Consider the following 24194-nt stretch of genomic DNA (forward strand, 5'->3'; position numbering starts at 1 on the left):
CTTGGCGTGCATCCGTGCGTCGCTGCGGTCCGGTCCAAGGTCGACGGGAACGTGCACCTTCCGCCGACCACTGGCGGCAACATCGATGTACTGTGGAGACCTCACGCCCCACGTGTTGAGCAATTCGGCGGTACGTCCACCCGCCTCCCGCATGCCCACTAAACGCCTTCGCTCAAAGTCCGTCAACTGCACATACGGTTCACGTCCACGCTGTCGCGGCATGCTACCAGTGTTAAAGACTGCGATGGAGCTCCGTATGCCACGGCAAACTGGCTGACACTGACGGCGGCGGTGCACAAATGCTGCGCAGCTAGCGCCATTCGACGGCCAACACCGCGGTTCCTGGTGTGTCCGCTGTGCCGTGCGTGTGATCATTGCTTGGACAGCCCTCTCGCAGTGTCAGGAACAAGTATGGTGGGTCTGACACACCGGTGTCAATGTGTTCTTTTTTCCATTTCCAGGAGTGTATTTGTCCAATGAATACCCGTTTATCATCTGCATTTCTTCTTGGTGTAGCAGTTTTAATGGCCAGTAGTGTAATGGACTGAAACTGCTGCAGGTGCCCACAGCTTTGTTGAAGAAACAAACTAACATACGAAATGTTATGCGCACATTTGTAGGTTTACTCACGAGAAGATGAGATGCAGCGCCTCCCTGAGCAGGTGGGAGCCGGGTGTGGGCGCCTCCCGCTCTGCGGCCTCGCACAGGGCACGCCGGACGCACGCCGTACCGTCCAGTCCCAGGCTGCAACACACGCGTCCCGTTGCTGCCAACAGCGTCACTCTTGCGATTGAGCAGTGCTGAAGTACCGCGCAGCAGCGTACGGCATCAAACGAGGCTATAATCCTAGCTGCATGTTTGGTGGGGAGCTTGATTCGTACCTGTCCCACAGACACTTTATTCGGGGAATCATACTTGTCGCGACAGTCAGCCGGCTTCCCACAGGGCGTGACACGTTAGCGTGAGACATTCTGTACATTCTGTCGTGGAACGACAGAGGCGTGAGTTTGACTGTGACGTCACGGGCAGGCGTGAGGGCTCACGCTTCATATCAAACGTGTTTGATTTTCAGTCGTGATCTTGCCTCGTCTGTGACTGTGTCAGATTAAAACATCTAGTGCTACGAACAACAAGATGGCAACTAGTGCCATTAAAGGTCGTGTGATCAACTTGCAAGACAGTGAAACTTGAGAATTTCTGGAACTTTACGCTACTGGGCAGCTCTTGTATGATGTAAGCAGAGAAGAAGACAGAGACCGAGATGCAAGAATGGCTGATGCCAAAAGAATTACTGATGCGCTCCAAATTCTAGGATTCGGACCGAAAGAAGAAATTGCGAAATTAAAAATTTGTTCGTATTGTCAGGAACTGAAGAAAATTATTATGCTGATCAACCATTTTCCTATTGTTGTTTCTTTCTAATCCGTAAATACTTAGACTTACAATACTCGTACATTACTATGTTAAAAATGCAAATAAAATAACAAACGAAAAAGTTGTATACTATATGTTATTGTAATTAGCTATATGTATTCCATAAGTGCCTTGTGGACCGTTTCGCAGGTTTCAGGTATAAATTTACTAATTGTGTTCTTTGGAACACGAAATAAATATTCCAGAGTTTTAAAAGAGTCCCCTGTGGCTAAATAGAGTAAAGTTACTTTAAGTTTAATTTTTGATTTTACTGCTTATCTTTTATTAGTACCTCATTTTGAAATCAGAGGTGAAACGGGTACCAAAAGGAAGTCAAACTGCGCCTGAGACATTCTTAATAAGTTTCTGAAATTTTCACAGTAATGGTTTCTTAGTTCCATGTCAACCAAATTATGTGCCCTCGATGATCTTTGAAGTATCCAGTTCCTGACCCACCATTGCCTTTTCTTCCGTTTTTCTTGAGGTTCCACCAACCGATTACTTCTCTGTGCCAAAACAGTAGCAAAAGCCGAACTCACCACAGCAGAACTGTCGATAAGGAGCTCGTTCATGGCCGGCTTCGCGCGATCTACTGAATCACGCTTTCGTTGACACTCCACTCCGTGCGAACTGACCACGCCCCACGACTGATGGTTTGACTCCTGTCATGGCACGAAATCAAGCACGAAAGCATGGCACACATTCGTGCTCACGCCCCGTGGGAACCCAACTTATAGTGTTAAGTGATCTACAGAAAAAAATACACGCCCCAACCACATCAATGTTGGACGTCAAAGTGCAATAACCACTCACAGGTGACAGGTGACAGCACTAGCACTGAAATCTGTCGTAAGAACGCGACAAACAGTCGCTATTGTAATGCAGAAACGTATCGACTTACATGATATCCAAAAGGGACGGGGCAAACAGAGCAGATCGTAATGTAGAAGCAGAGCAATTCATCAGTCATCCAAAATGGGATGATCAGCGGCTTTCGGACTAAGGGAGGAGGCATTTTTGAAATGGACAAGTTGATATACTCTTCGTGGTCAAAGTACTCCGTGTATGCTAAAATGACGCTTTCCGTAATCGGCGCCGACGCAACTGAGCTACACCATAGACCACATATAACACGGGTGAACGACGTCTAAGAAGTGGTTCAAATGGCTCAGAGCACTATGGGACTTAACATCTGAGGCCATCAGTCCCCTAGAACTTAGAACTACTTAAACGTAACTAAGGACATCACACAAACCCATGCCCGAGGCAGGATTCGAACCCGGCGATCTTAGCAGCAGCGTAGTTCCGGACTGAAGCGCCTAGAACCGCTCCACCACAGCGGCAGGCGGTGAACGACGCCTGCGGTGACATGTACAGGTGAATAGATGTGCAGCTGTTGAGCAACCGACGGCGCAGATGAACCAAGGGGCTATCAACAGTGGCTCCTTAACGACCTTTGAGAAAATGATACTGCGTATTGGCTTCTAAAGCAGGCACCTACTTTATGCACCCGTGCCGCCTGTTGTTGAGCGGTGGTTGTTGAGCGGTGACAGAAGCTGGAATTTGCGCACCAGTGCCGCAACGGACCTCCACTGACTGATTGCAGGTGGCTGGTTCAGAGAAATCGTGTTTTATTTTCCACTGGACAGAAAGCAAACACCTTGCAACAACCATCGCAACGGTCCAGACAGGCGGAGGGAACATTATGGTATGGAGAACATTTGCATTGCATTTGCTAGCTAATATCACCATTCTATAACGCACAATGAATCAATGCAAGTATGCACCTACTCCTGGGGACTATGCCCACCTCTACAAATAGTTTCATTTTTGTCGACTCGATGACATCTGCCAGCAGGTCAATGAAACGTGTTACATAGTTCGAAGTGTACGTGCGAGATTCGAAGAGCACCACAATGAGTTTCGTGACAAAAAATAAAAACATCTACAGCCGTCCTTATGATTTGATTTTATTTTGTCGCTACCAGTTTCAGTGATTCATAGCGTCGTCTTCATTCCTGTATGCATCAAATATTAAAGGTAGCATTATCAACTTATCAATAAAGTTACATGGAAACAGATTAAAACACAATGAGAACAATGGAATGACTCTACAAATGAATTTACACCGAACATTTGACAGGAAGAATAGATACATCCATTATCACATATCTAAAATGTACCATCGCGAATTTCCACTCAACACACTGTACAATTATACTATCTTTTAAAACTTCTTTAAATAATATTCATGATTTTTATTTCACAGTAGGACATACATTATCTGCACAACCGTGAGATAACATACTGTAAGACAAAATAACTGTAAAAGGTGATGAATGGAAGGAAATAATACCTCACAAAGAAGTGAAAACAAGGAACATGACATATGTGTCGTGTCAAAGTATAAAACGCTTATTTGTACACAGATGAGGGGCATACACTATGTGATATCTACAAAACTAACGTCCAAGACGTGGTGTGTAGAACTCACATATTTAGAATGTATGAAAGACGCCCACAAGGAAACTGTTTATGATGCAGACATTCATATCCGAATGCACCATGAATAAATGCATTGTAACTAGTACATACTTAGGTCTTTCAGTTACATTAAAAGCAAAAGCCATGAAATGCCAGCAATTAGAAAATTTCCAGTCATTTAGATGGAGTCAAATCAAGCCACATTATTAATTGACCTGTGAGGAGGCCACACACCACGCTCATAATTAAAATGTAAGTAATTTAATGTTTTATTCATACAGGCCTGAAGATGAGGCAATGAAGTGTTGAAACTGGTAGCGATAAAATAAAATAAAATCATAAGGACGGCTGTAGGTGTTTTTATTTTTTGTCATCATAGTAAAAGGCCGTCGTCCCAGAGACCTCCTGCTAAAAGGATGAGTTTTTCGTACTTCAGAGGTGACCAAACACCCAGAATTTAAATCTCTTATGACCTGACGAAACTACAGTTGTCCAGTCGTAACTGCGGGTTCTTTGATTGCTCTAGCAGATGGATAATCGCAACTACAACATATGAGACATTAGTTCACTTTATTACTAGAATAATAACAATATTTAGTTATCTTAAGTGAGTTCATTATGATGCTCTACAAATCACTGTGGCACGATTATGGCCTCTTAACACTGACAGTTATCCTGCTGGAACATGCAACCATCATCGGAAGCCATGACGTTCACGTGTTCACAGCTGCTATGTGCCTTCCATTACTACAACAAGTCAAATAGAAGACAAAGTGAATGTCCCTATAGCAAATTTCTCTCCTGGCCTACGTTCGTGGCGTGGTGCCACTTTTGAGTATCCTTTCATCTGGCTGAAGGCGTACCCAGAAACGATCGTCGACCTGCTGTAACAAGAAACGTGTTATTTTGAACCAAGCGACACTTATCAGTTGACCCACGATTCAACGTCGATGATCGTGGTGCAGTGCATGTTTCGAACAACCATTGGCCTTGATGCCAGAGTATGTGGAAACGTTCATCGACCTGGTGTAGGAAGAAACGTAGTTCGTTCAATCAAGGGACACACATCCATTGATCCACGATTCAATCTTGAAGATTCAGCACCAACTGCAATCGTAACCGACGATATCGTTGGGCCAACGTGGGAATATGTATGAATAGTCTGCTGTGAAGCCCCATGAATAATGTGGGCTCAAGGGGCTCCGGAAAGCAATACCTTTCCAATGCTAAAATAGGGCTTATAAATTACATGTTTTCTCAGAACGTATTCGAGCTAGTAAGTTGACATTTTTACAGGTCATTTATTGGAGTGTTGCCTACAATTTGAATTCAATTGCTAGAGTTTAATTTTTTCTATTGTAATGAAAATGTACTACTTTTTTGTCCATTTTTTGTTTATAAATTCAACAAGATACAAGTTTTGGAGAAAAGGCTGTGTTGAAGTACGCAGAATGGACTGTGTACCATTCTTGAAAATTTGAAGCAAATTGGTTTGGTAGATCCAGACAAAACATGTAATTTGTATATGTAATTTGTATGAAGAAATAAAACGTTTGGGAATCGATCGACAAAGTTTCGATTACCTTTTTAGTGTATTCCAGGTCCATAAGATGGATTATCTTCATGTTCTGCAAACTTCTCCTCCAACTTCCTCTTTGTCCTCCTGTTTACTCTGGCCTGTATTTATAGGCTATTTACAGCCCTTTCAGCAGTCCAAAGACATTCTCTGTCTGAAGCATGCATCGTTCGTACTGTATTGAAACCTATCTCCATTCCCAAACTTCGAAATACTTTGCACCTTACAATGTTGTCATCATTGAAAGTAGCAACAGCGTCATACACACAAACGTGAAGTTTTTCTATTCCAATAAATACAGGCTTTGAGATTCTTCACCAAATAACATTGTTTACATTTTCAATGGGGTTTTGAGTTTTTCCATGAACACACTTTTTCAACTGTTCATGTCCCTGAAAATAGGTTTTATTACCTCAATCACGGCATCAGGCAGACTATGTATATGAGTGTATACATAACTAGTTAACAAGGGATTGCTGTATTTACACCAACTGCTTTCTCCTTTGGGACAAAAATAATGTTGGTGACTGTCATCGGCTGAAAAAGTGTGAAAGAAAGAGCCCAAGCAGCCTTCTTCATTTCGTCGACACTGTGTGTGTTTTACCTAATAGCCATTCCATAGTAGTTCTGTATTTCGTCAGTTACATTGGCAGTTAACCTTCTTCCCCATCTAATGTTTTACCATCACTGAGTTTTTGTTTTTTGTGCGAAGCTTATAGTCGCCGAAATCTTGATCCCATTCGTTTCTGTACGTGTCCAATACACTCAATACACTCAAATTTATCATCACCATAGGGCTTCAGTTCTTGAATATGTTTGAATCTGTTACAATCACCGTCATCAAAGTAATTCACATATCGCACTTCATCACAAGCTACAGAATGTTGAAATATACTAGCAACACCAGCTACTTTCATTCCTCCACTAGTGCTTGTATAGTTATCTGTGGATTGAGTTTCATGTGTGCTTTTATTTTTTTTTTTGTGGACACCTACAATATTTAGATATTACTGCTACATCTAAAACCTTCCCTGTACACATACTGGTGGCAGATGCTACGCCATGAAGAGATGTGTGTCCCCGTTTACGCTAGGTACAATCGAATGTTGCAGCCAAGTCTCTGTTACCACTGTTTTCTATTACTGTCTCTTCCACAGCTTCTTCATATGCTTTATACAGACATCTTCTACTTTAGACACTATAAATCTATTGTAGTTCATAAACTTGCTTGGGAGATTTGGAAGATTCATCATGCAACAGGAAAGTGCACTTGGAGTAACACCCTTGCCAATTTTACGCAAGGCATAAACAAATCTTATGTTGTGTTCAAAGATTTTGCTATCATTTTCTTCATTTTGAGTTACTGCAGCACTGTTCCGAGAGGTGGTCATGTATGCTTACCACACTTCAGTTCCATTTCACTGGCAAGTCCTACGTGATTTTTTATAGATAGTTATAGACCGCATTCACTGCCCCGCATACATCTTCCACAGTTTGTAAAAATTCCGTTGAGGACAGACATACGAAGTGTTTCATTCACATCCGATTTGCCCACAAAATGTTCGTACTTTTCCCTAAAGGAACCAAGAACCTAGCTTCTTCTGCGAAGTACTTTCTTTCTCACTTTCATTGCAATGGGCAGGTGTACCAGCAAAATTAGGTACATACTTGGTTATCGCCTTTATTGTTTACGGTAATAACACCTACCTTTGTTTTTCTTAAAAGCCTTCAGGGGATTTCTAGTCACTTTACGTTTACCCATGATTATCCTTAAATAAAACGGAGGCTTCAGTGAACAGAATTCACAACGAATACTTTCAGGATTAAAAAAAAGTAAATAAACACTAAACACACGACAATCGAGCCAGCGATACATACCGAACTATCACAGGTTAGCCTCAACACTTATTTTCTCTCACATCATTAAAATGTACATGATGAGCATATAGGTTCATGAGTACAACATTTCACACCAGTTTAACAGCGCCACAGTGAGTCACGTCCATGCAGAATATATTTCAAAAATATCTTAAAAATATTTGTAGTCTTCTGAACTGAATAAACTATATATCAGTTGAAAGGGGAAATCCGTAGATTTTTAAAACGCAAAAAGTAAAAAATTTTCATTTCATGATTTTGAATTTTTCCGGTACTCCTTAACGGAGTGCTTCAAAACGTTTGTGTATGGATCAGCATTGCTCCCTGACATAGATGGCCCCTTACGATGCCTTACACAGTCGGCCAGCCTCCGCCTAAATATTCTGTGATAGCGTGTGGGCGTCTATCACCCATTACCTGCTCATGGTTTCAGTGCTCAGAACAGATGTCTCAAACAGCCGATCAGCTTCCCCGTTTCCTAGAAGTTCGTCTCCTGATACCAATCGATGACAGAGCGCGTGAAAACGACTATCAACCTGCTGTAAGAAGACATGCGATTCACCCAAACAATCGACAAGTTTCCACTGACCTACGATCGAACCTCGATGATAATGTTCCCTTTGTAAGTGTCGCTTATGGCAGTGGAATTCCACGTTTGCCCTCCGATTCTGCGCAGCACTTTATTCCATATCAATCCACCTAATTTTCAGCATTCGTCTGCAGCACCACATCTTAAGTGATTCGATTGTCTTGTCTTCCGGATTTCCCAAAGTCTATGTTTCACTAACATACAATGCTGTGCTCCAAGCGTATATTCTCAGAAATTTCTTCCTCAAATTAAGGCTTATGTGACATACTAGTAGACTTCTCTTGGCAGGCAATCCCCTTTTTCCCAGTGCTAGTCTGTTTTTGATGTCCTCCTTGCTTTGCTGCATAGGTAGCAGAATTCCTTAACTTAATCTACTTCGTGACCATCAACCCTGTTGTTAAGTTTCTCGCTTTCTCATTTCGGCTACTTCTTATTACTTTCGTCTTTCTTCGATTTACTCTCAATCCACACTCCGTACTCATTAGACTGTTCAGTCCATTTAGCAGGGCCCGTAATTCTCCTTTACATTTACTCAGGATAGCAACGTCATCAATGAATCTAATCATTGATATTCTTTCACCCTGAATTTTAATCTTCTCCTGGACCTTTCTTTTATTTCCATCATAGGTTCTTCCATGTACAGATTGATAGTAGGGGCGAAAAACTACATCCCTGTGTTACATCCTTTTTAATCCGAGCCCTTCACTGTTGGTCGTCCACACTTCTTATTCCCTCTTGGCTCTTGTACATAATGCATATTACCCGTCTCCCCTTATAGCTTAGCCCTATTTTTCTCAGGATTTCGAACATCTTGCACCATTTCACATTTTAGAACGCTTTTTCCAGGTCGACCAATCCAATGAACGTGTCTTGACCTTTCTTTAGTCTTGCTTACATTATAAACTGCAACGTCAGAATTGCCTCTCTTGTGCATTTACCTTTCCTGAGGCCAAACTGATCATCGTCTAACACGACCTCAATTTTCTTTTCCATTCTTCTGTACATTATTCTTGTCAGCAAGTTGCTTACAAGAGCTGTTAAGGTGACTGTGCGATAATTCTCGCCCTTGTCAGCTCTTGCAGTTTTAGGAACTGTGTGGATGATATTTCTCCGAAAGTCAGAGGGTATGTCGCCAGATTCATACATACTACTCACCAACGCAAATAGTCGTTGTTTTTCCATTTCCCTCAATGTTTTTAGATATTCTGATGGAATGTTATATGTCTCTTCTGCCTTATTTGATCTTAATCCCTACAAAGTTCTTATTAAAGTCTGATTCTAATATTGGATCATCTATCTCTTCTAAATCGACTACCGTTTCTTCTTCTATCACATCAGACAAATCTTCTCCTTATAGAGGCCATCAATGGAGTCTTTCCACCTATCCGCTCTGTCCTCTGCATTTAACAGTGGAATTCCTGTTGCACTCTTAATGTTTCCACCCTTGTTTTTAGTTTCACCGAAGGTCGTTTTGATTTCCGTATCTGCTGAGTCAGTTCGTCCGACAATCATTTCTTTTTCGATTTCGTCTCATTTTTCATGCAGCCATTTCGTCTTAGCTTCCCTGTACTTCCTATTTATTTCATTATTCAGCAATTTGTACTCCTGAACATTTTTAACTTTAGGCATACACTATTGGCTACACCACGAAGTTGACGTGCTACAGACGAGACGTTTAAAAGACATGTTAGCTTTTCAGAGCATTCACACAAGGTTGGCGCCGGTGACGACACCTACAAAGTACTGACATGAGGAAAGTTTCCAACCGATTTCTCATACAGAAACCGCAATTGACCGGCGTTTCCTGGTGAAACTTTGTAGTGATGCCTCGTGTAAGGAGGAGAAATGTGTACCATCACAATTACGACTTTTATAAAGGTCGGATTGTAGCCTATCGTCACTGCGGTTTATCAAATCGCTTGCTGATCGCGTTGGTAGAGATCCAATGACTGTTAGCAAAATATGGAACGCCGTGCTGGATCCCAACGGCCTCGTATTACTAGCAGTCGAGATGACAGGCATCTTAACCGCATGGCTGTCACGGATCGTGCACCCACTTCTCGATCCCTGGGTCAACAGATGGGGACTTTTGCAAGACAACAGCCATCTGGACGAAGAGTTCGACGACGTTTGCAGCAGCATGGGCTATCAGCTCGGAGACCATGATGCGGTTACCTTTGACGCTGCATCACAGACAGGAGCGCCTGCGATGGTGTGCACGAATGGTAAAACTTCGTTTTTTTCGGATGAATCCAGGTTCTGTTTACAGCATCATGATGGTCGCATCCGTGTTTGGCGACATCGCGGTGAACGCACATTGTAAGCGTGTATTCGTCATAGCCAAACTGGCGTATCACCCGGTGTGATGGTATGGTGTGCCATTGGTTACACGTGTCGGTCAACTCTTGTTCGCATTGACTGCCCTTTGAGCAGTGGAGAATACATTTCAGATGTGTTACGACCCGTGGCTCTACCCTTAATTCGATCCCTGCGGAACCCTACATTTCAGCAGGATAATGCACGACCGCATGTTGCAAGTCCTATACGATCCTTTCTGGATACAGAAAATGTTCGACTGCTGCCCAGGCCAGCACATTCTCCATATTTCTCACCAATTGAAAACGTCTGGTGAATTGTGGCCGAGAATCTGGGGCGTCACAATACGTCTGTCACTACTCTTTATGAACTGTCGTATCGTGTTGAAGATGCATGGGCAGCTGTACCTGTACACGCCATCCAAGCTCTGTTTGACAAAATGCCCAGGCTTATCAGGGCCGTTATTACTGCCAGAGAAGGTTGTTCTGGGTAGTGATTTCTCAGGGTCTATGCACCCAAACTGCATGAAAATGTCATCACATGTCAGTTCTAATATAATATATTTATCCAATGACTACCTGTTGATCATCTGCATTTCTTCTTGGTGTAGCAATTTTAATGGCTAGTAGTGTACCTTTATTATTTAGGAAACGCCTTGCCGTATTGCATGTACCCAGTTGTTCTACAGCTGAGGAGCAGGTCGTTTACTCTGTCCACACACATTAAATGACCACCTATCCAAAGCTTGAATAACTGTCGTTTGCAGCGCCGACAGCAGAGATACTTGCAGGAAGAGAGTCAATGAGCTTCTGGAAGGCCCCGACAATGATGCGGAACCATACCGACTGCAGTTCCGTGCTCAACTGCGCCAGGATCCATGGCTCAATCTAGGTGCGCGCACAAATTCTAAATTGGGTTTAAGTCGGGAAATTATGGTCCCCAGGGGAGAAGGGTAAAGTAATCGTGGTGCTCTTCGAACCACGCACGTACCCTGTGAGCTGTGTGACACGTTGTATTGTTCTGCGGGTATATGCCATCATATTGAGGAAAACCAAACTGCGCTCAGGGACGGGCATGGTCGCCAAGGATAGGTGCATACTTGTGTCGATCCATTTTGCCTTCGAGAATGACAAGATCACCTAGGGAATGTCACGGAAACATTTCCCAGACCATAAGGCACTCTCGTTGTTTGCTTTCAGACGTTTCACACCCTATGTACCAATGGGTGTCTGCCTGATGTAGCATAAACGTGATTTATCTGTTAAGGCCACCTGTCGGCGACGGACGCCCATACGTAGCAGCGATCGTTGAGCGGACACTGTTGGTAACACCTTGGTTCATTTAGGTGGTCAGTCGCTCAACATCTGCGCGGCTATTCGCCCGTACATCTCGCCGCAGCCATCGCTCACCCCCGTTATCTATGGCCCATGGTGCACCTAGTTGCCTCGACACCAGTTTTAGACAGGGCTGTTTTGCCATGCACGGTATACTTTAATCATGGCACCACACGAAAATTTTAGAAATTTAGCCATTTTGGGAATGCGTCCACCGTTGGCCCGAAAGCCAATGATCTGCACATCAGATAAATAACTCTGTTTCCCCGCTACGATAATGACTGAACTGTTTTCCGTGCCCCTCCCCCCCCCCCCCCCCCCCCAACCTTCACATACCCTCGCTGCTACTACTGCTGCGTGCTATTTTGTGAGTGGTTACCGCACTTTGATGTCGAACGTAATGTGGACGTCACATCAATATGACTGGATCGTCTATTTTAAGGAGTGAATATTGTTGTCACCATGGCACACCATACATTCCATGTAATTATTGTGTCCCTGTGGTTGCGGTGAGACGAGCAGCTGAATGCGACCATAGACAACACAATGTGTTACGATTTTATATGATACCACTGACCATAGACGTCATACACATTGAAGAGTTGCCCACACGACGCAACCATATAGATAGAATTTGTGTTATGTTTCGATGTGACAACATAATTCAGAAAATAGATTAGTGTCATGAGCAGTTTCACGTTCTAGCCTTTTGACTCAGACACCATTCCCGCTGGCTGCATGTACGACGTGTTAGACGAGTAATTGTTTAGTGTGGGTGAATGCAAACAATGCAGTGTTTCGGTGTTAGTGTTGTGGAGTTAGTATTCTGGCGTTGGTGCATGTGTTGAACAAAGGGGACGGGGATGGTCACAAATTTAATTGTCACTGTCTCTCCAATTCCATTTCCCTTACACGCCAAACGCTAACGATGGGGATTTGTTACAGTCCCAGGATTCGAATTAGCAGTCTTCGAAAGAAGTACTAACGCCCAACTTTATGTTAGTGATCAGCAGCAGATTTATGTAAGGCTTTTTTTTTTTTAATTACCGCCACCAGTCACAAACTTTGTCACCTATTGTATTACTTATTTATTTAGCGAAGTGTTTCGAGGGTTAAACCTCATCTTCAGGCTAATGGCATTACAAAAAGAACTCTACAATAACGTCATACTCATGTTACATAGTCTGTTCGTAAATGTTGTGGTCATCCTGTGGAAGAAGAGAAAACTTAGTAATAGGCGATGTCACTGTGGAAGCTGGACTGATTTTTCCACGAAAATGTTTTGTAATGGTCACCATTACCAGCCATTTATCTGAGAGAAGCAAATAACTTTCTGTTCATTAATACGGGGCTACATCACTCATTCGAATTTATTTATCAGACTAAATCATTACCTTGTGAACACATTTTTCTACTTCTCAGAAGTCTGTTAATCCGCATGCATATTACAACTTCAACAACAATAATGAATAGTATTCAGGTGGCAGCCGTCCAAAGAAGTATAATAATGTTAACGTATTCAAACATTATCTGCATACTGACATTAGCGTTAAAAATTATTTTGATGAAGATTTACAGAAATAAAGTGGCTGAAAATAGACACAATTAATAATTAATTTAATAATTGCAGCACATATACGATCAACTCAAAAGTCCATATTATTTCGGACTCATTTCGAGTTCTAGCCTCTAGATGTCGTAGGCGTCTCCTTCCTCACTCTCAGCACCACGCTGTATCGGACACGTCATAAACGGAGAGGGTTTATGCAAAGCTACATGGCTCTTATCTCACAGCAAAAAGTCATTGTACAGATCATTCATATCCACTGGAAGTACTATCGAATGAGGTGCTGAAGTGGTTAACACATTGGACTCACGTTCGGGGGAAAGTGGTTCAAATTCGCGTCTGGGCATCCAGATTTTGGTTTTCCATGATTTACCTAAATCACTACTGTCAAATGCCCAGATGGTTCCTTTTAAAAAAGGCAAGGCGGATTTCTTTCCAAATCCTAAAAACAATGCCAGTTTGTACTGCGTCTCTAATGACCTTTATCTCGACAAGACGTTAAACACTACTGCATGCTTGCAAGCCCAGTTACGAATAACTTAAACTGACATTGTTTTATCCATGTTGAATCTTGTAATCTTGGCGGTCTTTAATGGTAGTTGGTGAATGAAGCCACTAGCCACAAATACTTTGTAAATGTTTTATTTCAGTGCCATAACCTTTTTCGGGCTATCATGCCCATCTTTAGGTTGCTAACATTTTTAGTTACACAGATGCTTTGATCAACAGCATGTCATCTGATCACACAGTAAGTTCCAGTAGATAGGGATTTGTTTTGTTGTGGTCCAGCGGTGTTACAAGTCCATGTATATGTTTTCGAATTCCACACAGTACACAAACTGTAAATAAAGAACTGTGGCACACACTTCGGTCGCAGGTTCAAATCCTGCCTCGGGCATGGATGTGTGTGATGTCCTTAGGTTAGTTAGGTTTAAGTAGTTCTAAGTTCTAGGGGACTAATGACCACAGCAGTTGAGTCCCATAATGCTCAGAGCCATTTGAACCAGTTTTGTCCTTAGATTAGTTAGGTTTAAGGTGTTCTAAGTTCTAGGAGACTGATGACCTCAGATGTTAAGTTCCATAGTGCTCAGAGCCATTTGAACCATTTGAACTGTGGCACACTTCATAATATACTTAATGTCAGTATTGAGCATCACACTTGTACTATACACATAGCATTGCAAACAAAAACAAAAAAGTGTAGTTCTTCAACACTGACTTCAAAAATGTTATGAAGTGTACCACACGAATTTATTTAAGTAAGTGTGCTATGCGAATTCAACAACATATACATCGACCTGGAAAACAGCATAGACCACAACAAAACAAACTGCCATCTACTGGAAGTTATTGTGAGAGCGGACGACATGCTCTTGATCAAAACATCTGTGTACTAAAAATATTAGCCATCTCAAGGTAGCTATGGTAGCACGAAACCGGTTGTCGCACTAAAATAAAACATTTAAAAAGTAATTGTGACTGGCTGTGTCATTCACCAACAGTTTAAACTGATGTTTCACTAGGAGCTGGAAGTTGCAGAGTGGTCCGATTTGCACTAATACAAACCTGTAGAGGAGATCGTCGAGGCGAGAGTACAGCTGCCTGCGATCCCTGCGGTGACGCCGCCACTTGTCTTTCCTCCTGCTCTTCTTCTTTTGTTTCTTCTTTAGCTTCTTCTTGTGGAGGAAAAGGTCTGCCTCGCTGGGCAGCTGAAGGGACGTGTCTACGGACTGAATGCACACCCAGTCGCTGAGAACGTCAGGTACCAGTCGCGTGTTCTGGTTGACCTCGACCTGAAAACACCATCGCGTTTCACATTAGCTCATAATACTCATATATTCTGTAGTCAGAGTGCAACTGATGGTTTCTTCCCTCTCAGAGTCATTCACATACGTTTAATGAGCCAAAACATTATGATCACCACCCACTGCGGGACAGAAAGCCACCTGGTGGCGTGAAAGACGAAATGGGACACAAGCGGTAATATCCATTGCCGTAAGTTACTTTGTGAAAGGGCAGGTTATCATGATCCAGTGCATGCAGGCGAGCATCTCGGAAAGGCTGTTCGTGTGCTACTACGGGAAATGGTTGAGGTACAGTGGAACAAAGAGCGGGAGACAAGGCACAGGACGTCCATGACTCATCACAGAACGTGGTTGGAGATTTGCACGCTGTCTAAAGGAGGGTATGAGATATTCTGTGCAAACCTGACAAGAGGATACACTCCGGTCCACGTACAAGTGTTTCAGAGCACATCGTTGAGTGCACGCTCTTGAACATCGGCCTTAGCAGCATACAGCTGCTACGTGACGATCGTTTGACGTCATCAGCTACAATCGCATCGTCGAGACTGTGCATTCGATCAATGGAATCGTGTAGATTAGTCGGATGAATAGATTGCCTTGCTACGCTAGGTCCATTGTTATGTCCATACATGCGCTACCGACGCAAGCCTTTGGAATCGGTATTATGCTAAGGGAACATTTGCCTGGGCTTCCGTGGGATGGAGCCTACATTAGTAACCGAAGACAACATCACAGCTGCAGTGTACCTGAACATAATTGCGGATATCCTTCATCGCTTCACGCTTGATGTCTTCCCTGACGGCCATGGCATCTTCCAGAATGATAGCTCTTCATACTGCTCATTTCACAAGGTCAGACTTGTTTGAAGAGTATGAACGTGTTGTCATGCCCACCAAATTCGACTGATCTGAACCAGACGGAACCCATCTGGGATGCTGTCAGTTGCCAGCTCCGCATTCAGGAACCACCGTCCCTTAATTTACGGAAATCGCATGACTTGCGCATAGATATCTGGTGCCACACATCCCTGGAAACATACCAAAGGGTTATCGAATCGATGTCACACGGGTTCGCCTCTGGGTTTCGTTCCATAGGTGGAAAAACATGATTTTAACAAGGTGGTCCCAAAATTTCGGCTCACCAGTGTATAACAGAGAGCTTTCCAGAGGATCGGAATCCATTCTCCGTCTGGCTGTCGAAATTTAGCTCCTCCTTGGTTTACCTTCATGAGTCGTGGCGATCACAGGGAGGGTTTGTCTGACAGATACGTGCGTTCCATTCCTATTTTCTACCCAAGTTTATGCCTGATGTCTTCATCATTGGACGTTTCTACAGTTAGACTACAATCATTAATAAAAACAGAAAGTGTCCTTCTCGAACCGTATTTTTAAACATTTTAATTAGTGATATTTCGGCATGGAAAGAAAAGCAGTGGCCATGAATTTGTAGAATGTTGATACAGTATTCACACAGCAACATAAGAAGCTTGAAACCTACTCTATCACCTTTTGCAGGCTGTATCACAGAAAACTTCTTGGGTGCAAGACGAATTATCACAAAAAAAAAGAGCAGATATTACACCATCCTACTACGAGACGTTGCGTGTGAAAATATCGAATGAATGACAATACATTGTTATATCCAGTGACAACATAACAACAAGTAATGTCAGACTATTAGATATAATACACAAATTTATTTCACATAATTTGTTAACAAAAACTATTCAACTCTCAACTATAATACATAGCAACAATAGCTGTGGTAGTCTAAAACAAACGAATAGTAATGAGATGTACTTCCATAGTGGAACCTAAAAAAAGTTTGAATCACGCCGTGGGGGGTAACAGGGAGACCAATTTGTTAGAAATTACAAGCCACTGAAATTTGTTTTCACCACTGTAGAACGTTTTGGATTTTAAAAAAAAACCTTAAATTTATGACATAAATACGAACTCAGTCATTGATTCGAATGTACAGGAAGGTATTGGACGTGATATTCAGAAAAATAAAAAATCCTGTGTAGCACTATTCTTTCCAAATATTGGCTATAGTAATTTCCCCTTTCAAAAATGTGGTAAACAGTTGCCCAAAATAGTGTACGGACAACATGGCAGAAGCTAAACCAAAATGAAAGAGCTAAAAATTCAACTTTCAATCCCTCGATTACAAATTCAGTATTAAAGAACTGTGCAACGCAAATACATGCCAAAGCTTTCCACTTTCTTTCTAACCTAAGTCTGTCTTTTCATCTCTCCACGATATGAATGCCTACTCGATAATCAGTTTTACATGCACTAATGTTTATCTGTGACTACATTATCTTTTCCTTCTAATCGCTTCTGTTACTGAAAAACAGTTTTCATAACGTCCACTCTCCTCAATCAGTTTCTTGACAGCCTGCTGTAAATCCACGTTTTAAATGCTTCTTTAACATGCCTCAGTTGTTTACATTTCAGATTTATAAAGAGCTGTCTCGAGTGAGAAGAGCTTCTGACGGTTCTGTCAGTATTTTATGGTAAAAAATCTGCTTGTGACATCTTCCGTGCCTCAGCCATCTTACGCAGTATCGTTCCAGTATAAATGTTTTTGAAATTCGTCTACTGATATCGACGGTAAGCTCTCGCTATTTTCCTTAATACTAATCTTTATTGCTATCGAAAACAACGGATGTACTGTCGGCAAGTCTTAGCACTTTAATATGTGTGTTGCTCTAGCACTTTCAGTCCTGTTAACTTTTTGCAGTACATCGTCACTGTACAAGCTGAACGGCAATAGCAATAAACTATAAAGATTTATGAAGCATCGTCAGCGGCCTACAATACTTGTTTGAATAGAGGTATTGTGTAGCAGTTAGAAGTATGTTACATGTTACGTTTCCTCATTCTATCCTCTAGTTTTTAAAGTTAGAAAGACTTCCACAGCACAAGTTTCGTGAGGTGTAATTCCCGTTAGCGTAACTTACGATTTCCATTGTTACTAGTTCACGTATGTGGTCCAGGAGATGCGTTTACTCGGTCCTCAAACGCCAGATGGCTGATTTCGGTCATTTTCACCCATTTTATCACGACACTTCACGTGCACTTTTCATTTTGTGCTGAGCATCTGTGTGCTCACAGTGTGCAGTGGTGCCAACTACCGCTGTGTGGCTATATTTCTTTTACTGTTTTTGTTGTGTGTGTGGATTGATATTTCTTCGTTCTGGATTTTGTATGCATGTGTGTGTTAGTGGATGTGTCTGGTTATATATGAATGTGTTTTTCGTTGTGTTTTTTCTCAGTCTCTATGTGTGTTTGGTATTGTATGGATCTGTTATTCTTCATGTGAGCGGTTTCTTTTACTGACTGTGTGTGTGTTTTGCATTTCATTCTGATTCACTATGCGAGCCTTTCATATTTTATTCTTTTTGTGTTGATACTTTTTGCCATCAGTCTCTTACATTTGCAGTTGAATGCCTACATGGATAGGTAAGCTTTTGTGTTAAAATCACTCTGATTACTGAGGGACGATGGATGAAGTCAATTCAATGACCGTTGTTCTGGGGGGGGGGGGGGGGGGGGGGGGAGGGCAGCACGGGGGACCAGTTTGAATGCTAGGCGGTAGCCAACGTTGTCCCTCTTCCTAGTCTCCCAAGCTGTCGTTCCAATCCGGAAATTACACTTCTTCTTCTCTTACAGCGCCGCAAAGTAGCCTCCGCAATAACTCTGTGATCTTTGATTGGCTGATGTAGGAGCGCGTCAGTATTCGCTACCTAAGGCCCCCAGCTCCCCTCTGGAGACAAGGGATCTTCGGTGAGTTCTAGTCTGTTGCTGCTCGTGGGTGGAGGCGCAATCTCTAGGTCCCGCATCGGCATGTATGAGTGTTTTTTGCGAACAACAGCTTCATTGGTTATAATATCGTAAGTGAGTTAGGAAGTCGTTCATTTAGAGCGCATTTGTGGTATTCGTATTCTTACGATTTATCCCGCAAATCTACGGATTTCACTGTAATGCTGGGTTTGGTGTCCGACCACTGTCCATTAGACGCGAGAAGGGGATTCAGTTCATATTAGGGTAAAAATTCTCACTCTCAATGTTACAGTTGCGCCTCTTCCATTATATACACTGCAGAGCCAAAGAAACTGGTACACCTGCCTCATATCGTGTAGGGCCCCCGCGGGCACGCACAAGTACCGCAACACAACGTGGCATGGACTCGACTAATGACTGAAGTAGTGCTCGAGAGAACTGAAACCATGAATCCTGAAGGGTGGTCCATAAATCCGTGAGGGGATGGAGACCTCATCTGAGAACGTTGCAAGGCATCTCAGATCTGCTCAATAATGCTCATGTCTGGGGAGTCTGGTTGCCAACGGAAGTGTTTAAACTCAGAAGAGCGTTCCTGGATAAAATCTGTACCATTTCTGGTCGTGTGGAGTGTCGCATTGTCCTGCTGGAATTGCCCAACTCCTTTGGAATTAGCAATGGACGTGAATGGATGCAGGTGATTAGACAGGATGCTTACGTACGTGTCACTAGTCAGAGTCATACCTAGGAGTATAAGAGGTCCTATATCACTCCAGCTGCACATGCCCCACAACATTACAGGACCACCACCTTCTTCAACAGTCCCCTGCTGACATGCAGATTCCATGTATTCATGAGGTTGTCTCCATACCCGTACATGTCCATGCAATTAGTACAATTCGAAACGAGACTCGTCCGACCAGGAAACATGTTTCCAGTTATCAGCAGTCATCAAGGGTACACGAATGGGCCTTGTGCCCCGAAAGCCCGTATCAATGATGTTCGCACGCTGACACTTGTTGATGACCCACACATTGAAATCTGCAGCAATTTGCGGAAGGGTTGCACTTCTGTCACGTTGAACGATTCTCTTCAGTCGTCGTTGGTCCCAATCTTGCAGGATCTTTTTCCGGCCGCAGCGATGTCAGAGATTTGAAGTTTTACCGGATACCTGATATTGACGGTACGCTCGTGAGATGATCGTACGGGAAAATTCCCTCTTGATCGCCACCTCGGAGATGCTGTGTCCCATTGCTCGGTCGCCGACTATAGCACCACGTTCAAACTGACTTAAATCTTGATAACCTGCCATTGCAGTAGCAGTAACCGATGTAACAACTGCGCCAGATGCTTGTCGTCTTATAAAGACATTGCTGACAGCAGCACCGTATTCTGCCTTTTCACATATCTCTGAATTTGAATACGCATGTGTATACCAGTATATTTGGCGCATCAGTGTATATACGCTTGTGGAATTAAGCTTTTTTACACTGCAGCCTTTGTGGAATGAGCGTGATCCCTTATGTTGGACCGCTTGACCATGTGGCGACCGGCTGACTTTACGTTAGAACGATTCCACAGCAAGGGTTCGTATCCCTCGTATTTTGACCCTCTTTTTCACGAATTCCTTTCATGTGCTAACCTCTTCATCTCAGAGTAGCACTTGCAACCTACGTCCTCAATTATTTGCTTGACGTATTCCAATCTCTGTCTTCCTCTACAGTTTTTACCCTCTACAGCTCCCTCTTAGTACCAAGAAAGTCATTCCCTCATGTCTTAGCAGATGTCCTATCACCCTGTCCTTTCTCCTTATCAGTGTTTTCCACATATTTCCTTCCTCTCCGATTCTGCGTAGAACCTCCTCATTCCTTACATTATCAGTCCACCTAATTTTCAACATTCGTCTATAGCACCACCTTTCAAATGCTTCGACGCTCTTCTGTTCCGGTTTTCCCACAGTCCATGTTTCACTACTATACAATGCTGTACTCCAGACGTACATCCTCAGAAATTTCTTCCTCAAATTAAGGCCGGTATTTGATATTAGTAGACTTCTCTTGGCCAGAAATGCCTTTTTGGCCATAGCGAGTCTGCTTTTGATGTCCTCCTTGCTCCGTCCGCCATTCGTTATTTTACTGCCTAGGTAGCAGAATTCCTTAACTTCATTGACTTCGTGACCATCAATCCTGATGTTAAGTTTCTCGCTGTTCTCATTTCTACTACTTCTCGTTACCTTCGTCTTTCTCCGATTTACTCTCAAACCATACTGTGTACTCATTAGACTGTTCATTCCGTTCAGCAGATCATTTAATTCTTCTTCACTTTCACTCAGGATAGCAATGTCATCAGCGAGTCGTATCACTGATATCCTTTCACCTTGTATTTTCATTCCACCCCTGAACCTTTCTTTTATTTCCATCATTGCTTCCTCGATGTACAGATTGAAAAGTAGGGGCGAAAGGCTACAGCCTTGTCTTACTCCCTTCTTAATACGAGCACTTCGTTCTTGATCGTCCACTCTTATTATTCCCTCGTGGTTGTTATACAAATTGAATATGACCCGTCTCTCCCTATAGCTTACCCCTACTTTTTTCATAATCTTGAACAGCTTGCACCATTTTATATTGTCGAACGCTTTTTCCAGGTCGACAAATCCTATGAACGTGTCTTGATTTTTCTATAGCCTTGCTTCCATTATTAGCCGTAACGTCAGAATTGCCTATCTCTTGCCTTTACTTTTCCTAATGCCAAACTGATCGTCACCTAGCGCATTCTCAATTTTCTTTTCTATTCTTCTGTATTTTATTCTTGTAATCAGCTTCGATGCATGAGCTGTGAAGCTGATAGTGCGATAATTCTCGCACTTGTCAGCTCTTGCCGTCTTCGGAATTGTGTGGATGATGCTTTTCCGAAAGTCAGATGGTATGTCGCCAGACTCACATATTCTACACACCAACGTGAATAGTCGTTTTGTTGCCACTTCCCCTAATGATTTTAGAAATTCTGATGGAATGTTATCTATACCTTCTGCCTTATTTGACCGTAAGTCCTCAAAAGCTCTTTTAAATTCCGATTCTAATACTGGATCCCCTATCTCTTCTAAATCGACTCCTGTTTCTTCTTCTATCACATCAGACAAATCTTCACCCTCATAGAGGCTTTCAATGTATTCTTTCCACCTATCTGCTCTCTCCTTTGCATTTAACAGTGGAATTCCCGTTGCACTCTTAATGTTACCACCGTTGCTTTTAATAGCACCAAAGGTTGTTTTGTCTTTCCTGTATGCTGAGTCTGTCCTTCCAACAATCATATCTTTTTCGATGTCTTCACATTTTTCCTGCAGCCATTTCGTCTTAGTTTCCCTGCACTCCCAATTTGTTTCATTCCTCAGCGACTTGTATTTCTGTATTCCTGATTTTCCCGGAATATGTTTGTACTTCCTCCTTTCATCAATCAACTGAAGTATTTTTTCTGTTACCCATGGTTTCTTCGCAGCTACCTTCTTTGTACCTATGTTTTCCTTCCCAACTTCTGTGATGGCCCTTTTTAGAGACGTCCATTCCCCTTCAACTGTGTTGCCTACTGCGCTATTCCTTATTGCTGTATCTATAGCGTTAGAGAACTTCAAACGTATCTCGTCATTCCTTAGAACTTCCGTATCACACTTCTTAGCGTATTGATTCTTCCTGACTAATGTCTTGAACTTCAGCCTACTCTTCATCACTACTATATTGTGATCTGAGTCTATATCTGCTCCTGGGTACGCCTTGCAAACCAGTATCTGATTTCGGAATCTCTGTCTGACCATGATGTGATCTAATTGAAATCTTCCCGTATCTCCCGGCCTTTCGCAAGTATACCTCATCCTCTTGTGATTCTTGAACAGGGTATTCGCTATTACTAGCTGAAACTTGTTACAGAACTCAATTAGTCTTTCTCCTCTTTCATTCCTTGTTCTAAGCCCATATTCTCCTGTAACGTTTTCTTCTACTCCTTCCCCTACAACTGCATTCCAGTCGCCCATGACTATTAGATTTTCGTCCCCCTTTACATACTTTATTACCCTTTCAATATCCTCATACAGTTTCTCTATCTGTTCATCTTCAGCTTGCGACGTGGGCATGTATACCTGAACTATCGTTGTCGGTGTTGGTCTACTGTCGATTCTGATTAGAACAACCCGGTCACTGAACTGTTCACAGTAACAGACCCTCTGCCCTACCTTCCTATTCATAACGAATCCTACACCTGTTATACCATTTTCTGCTGCTGTTGATATTACCCGATACTCATCTGACCAGAAATCCTTGTCTTCTTTCCACTTCACTTCACTGACCCCTACTATATCTAGATTGAGCCTTTGCATTTCCCTTCTCAGATTTTCCAGTTTCCCTACCACGTTCAAGCTTCTGACATTCCACGCCCCGACTCGTAGAACATTATCGTTTCGTTGATTATTCAATCTTTTTCTCATGGTAACCTCCCCCTTGGCAGTCCCCTCCCGGAGGTCCGAATGGGGGACTATTCCGGAATCTTTTGCCAATGGAGAGATCATCATGACACTTCTTCAACTACAGGCCACATGTCCTGTGGTTACACGTTACGTGCCTTTAATGCAGTGGTTTCCATTGCCTTCTGCATCCTCATGTCGTTGATCATTGCTGATTCTTCCGCCTTTAGGGGCAATTTCCCACCCCTAGGACAAGAGAGTGCCCTGAACCTCTATCCTCTCCTCCGCCCTCTTTTACAAGGCCGTTGGCAGAATGAGGCTGACTTCTTATGCCGGAAGTCTTCGGCCGCCAATGCTGATTATTTATCAAAATTTAGGCAGTGGCGGGGATCGAACCCGGGACCGAAGACGTTTTGATTATGAATCAAAGACGCTACGCCTTTTTTTTTTTTGGTAATCTCATTTTGTTCGTTATTGTTCGTTTCAATTGTTCGTCGCGGACGTCACCTGACGCCCATTGTAGTTCGTTATTGATCCATGCACTCAGTTTTTTTATTACAGAGGGCATCTAACCCTCTGACCGAACACGCTGAGCTACCGTGCCGGCTACCCCTGGACCACGGGTACCGATATTTTCTTAGACGAAAGTGATTGTCATGGACATTGATGACTTGATTCTCGGGCGGGAGGACACTTTGGCTTCTTCTTATCCTAGTACTTCAACATTTGTTCTGTTTAATTCACAATAGTGGTGGATGCATGCTGATAACTTGCTTGTTAAGAAGTAACGTAACCTTCAGTGATGACGATCAGGGTTAATCATGTTTGTGGCCTTTATCATTTTGTTTACTGGCCGTTGTGGGAAAGGTAGGTTGCTAGACCAAATCCCTCGCAACCTCCCACCTATAAGGCCTAACGAGGTTCACTTTCTGCTCTTGTAATAGATTTAATTTCTATCCTTTTGTTAATAAAGACGCAATGTCAATGTCAGTCTACC

At 42.8% G+C, this 24194-nt stretch overlaps 1 protein-coding gene across 1 annotated transcript in view; it reads right to left on the reverse strand.

The window, feature by feature from the left end:
- Nucleotides 1-24194, reverse strand: part of LOC126282284 (uncharacterized) — a 75658-nt gene that overhangs the window by 22481 nt on the left and 28983 nt on the right. The window contains exons 2-3 of the mRNA XM_049981937.1: nt 14724-14950; nt 631-744 (exon numbers count right to left, since the gene is read on the reverse strand). Of these exons, the coding sequence (XP_049837894.1) occupies nt 631-744; nt 14724-14950 (341 nt within the window). The remainder of the gene's footprint in view (nt 1-630; nt 745-14723; nt 14951-24194) is intronic.

Source organism: Schistocerca gregaria, chromosome 7 (genome assembly GCF_023897955.1).
Source record: "Schistocerca gregaria isolate iqSchGreg1 chromosome 7, iqSchGreg1.2, whole genome shotgun sequence".
Classification (NCBI taxonomy): Eukaryota; Metazoa; Arthropoda; class Insecta; order Orthoptera; family Acrididae; genus Schistocerca; species Schistocerca gregaria.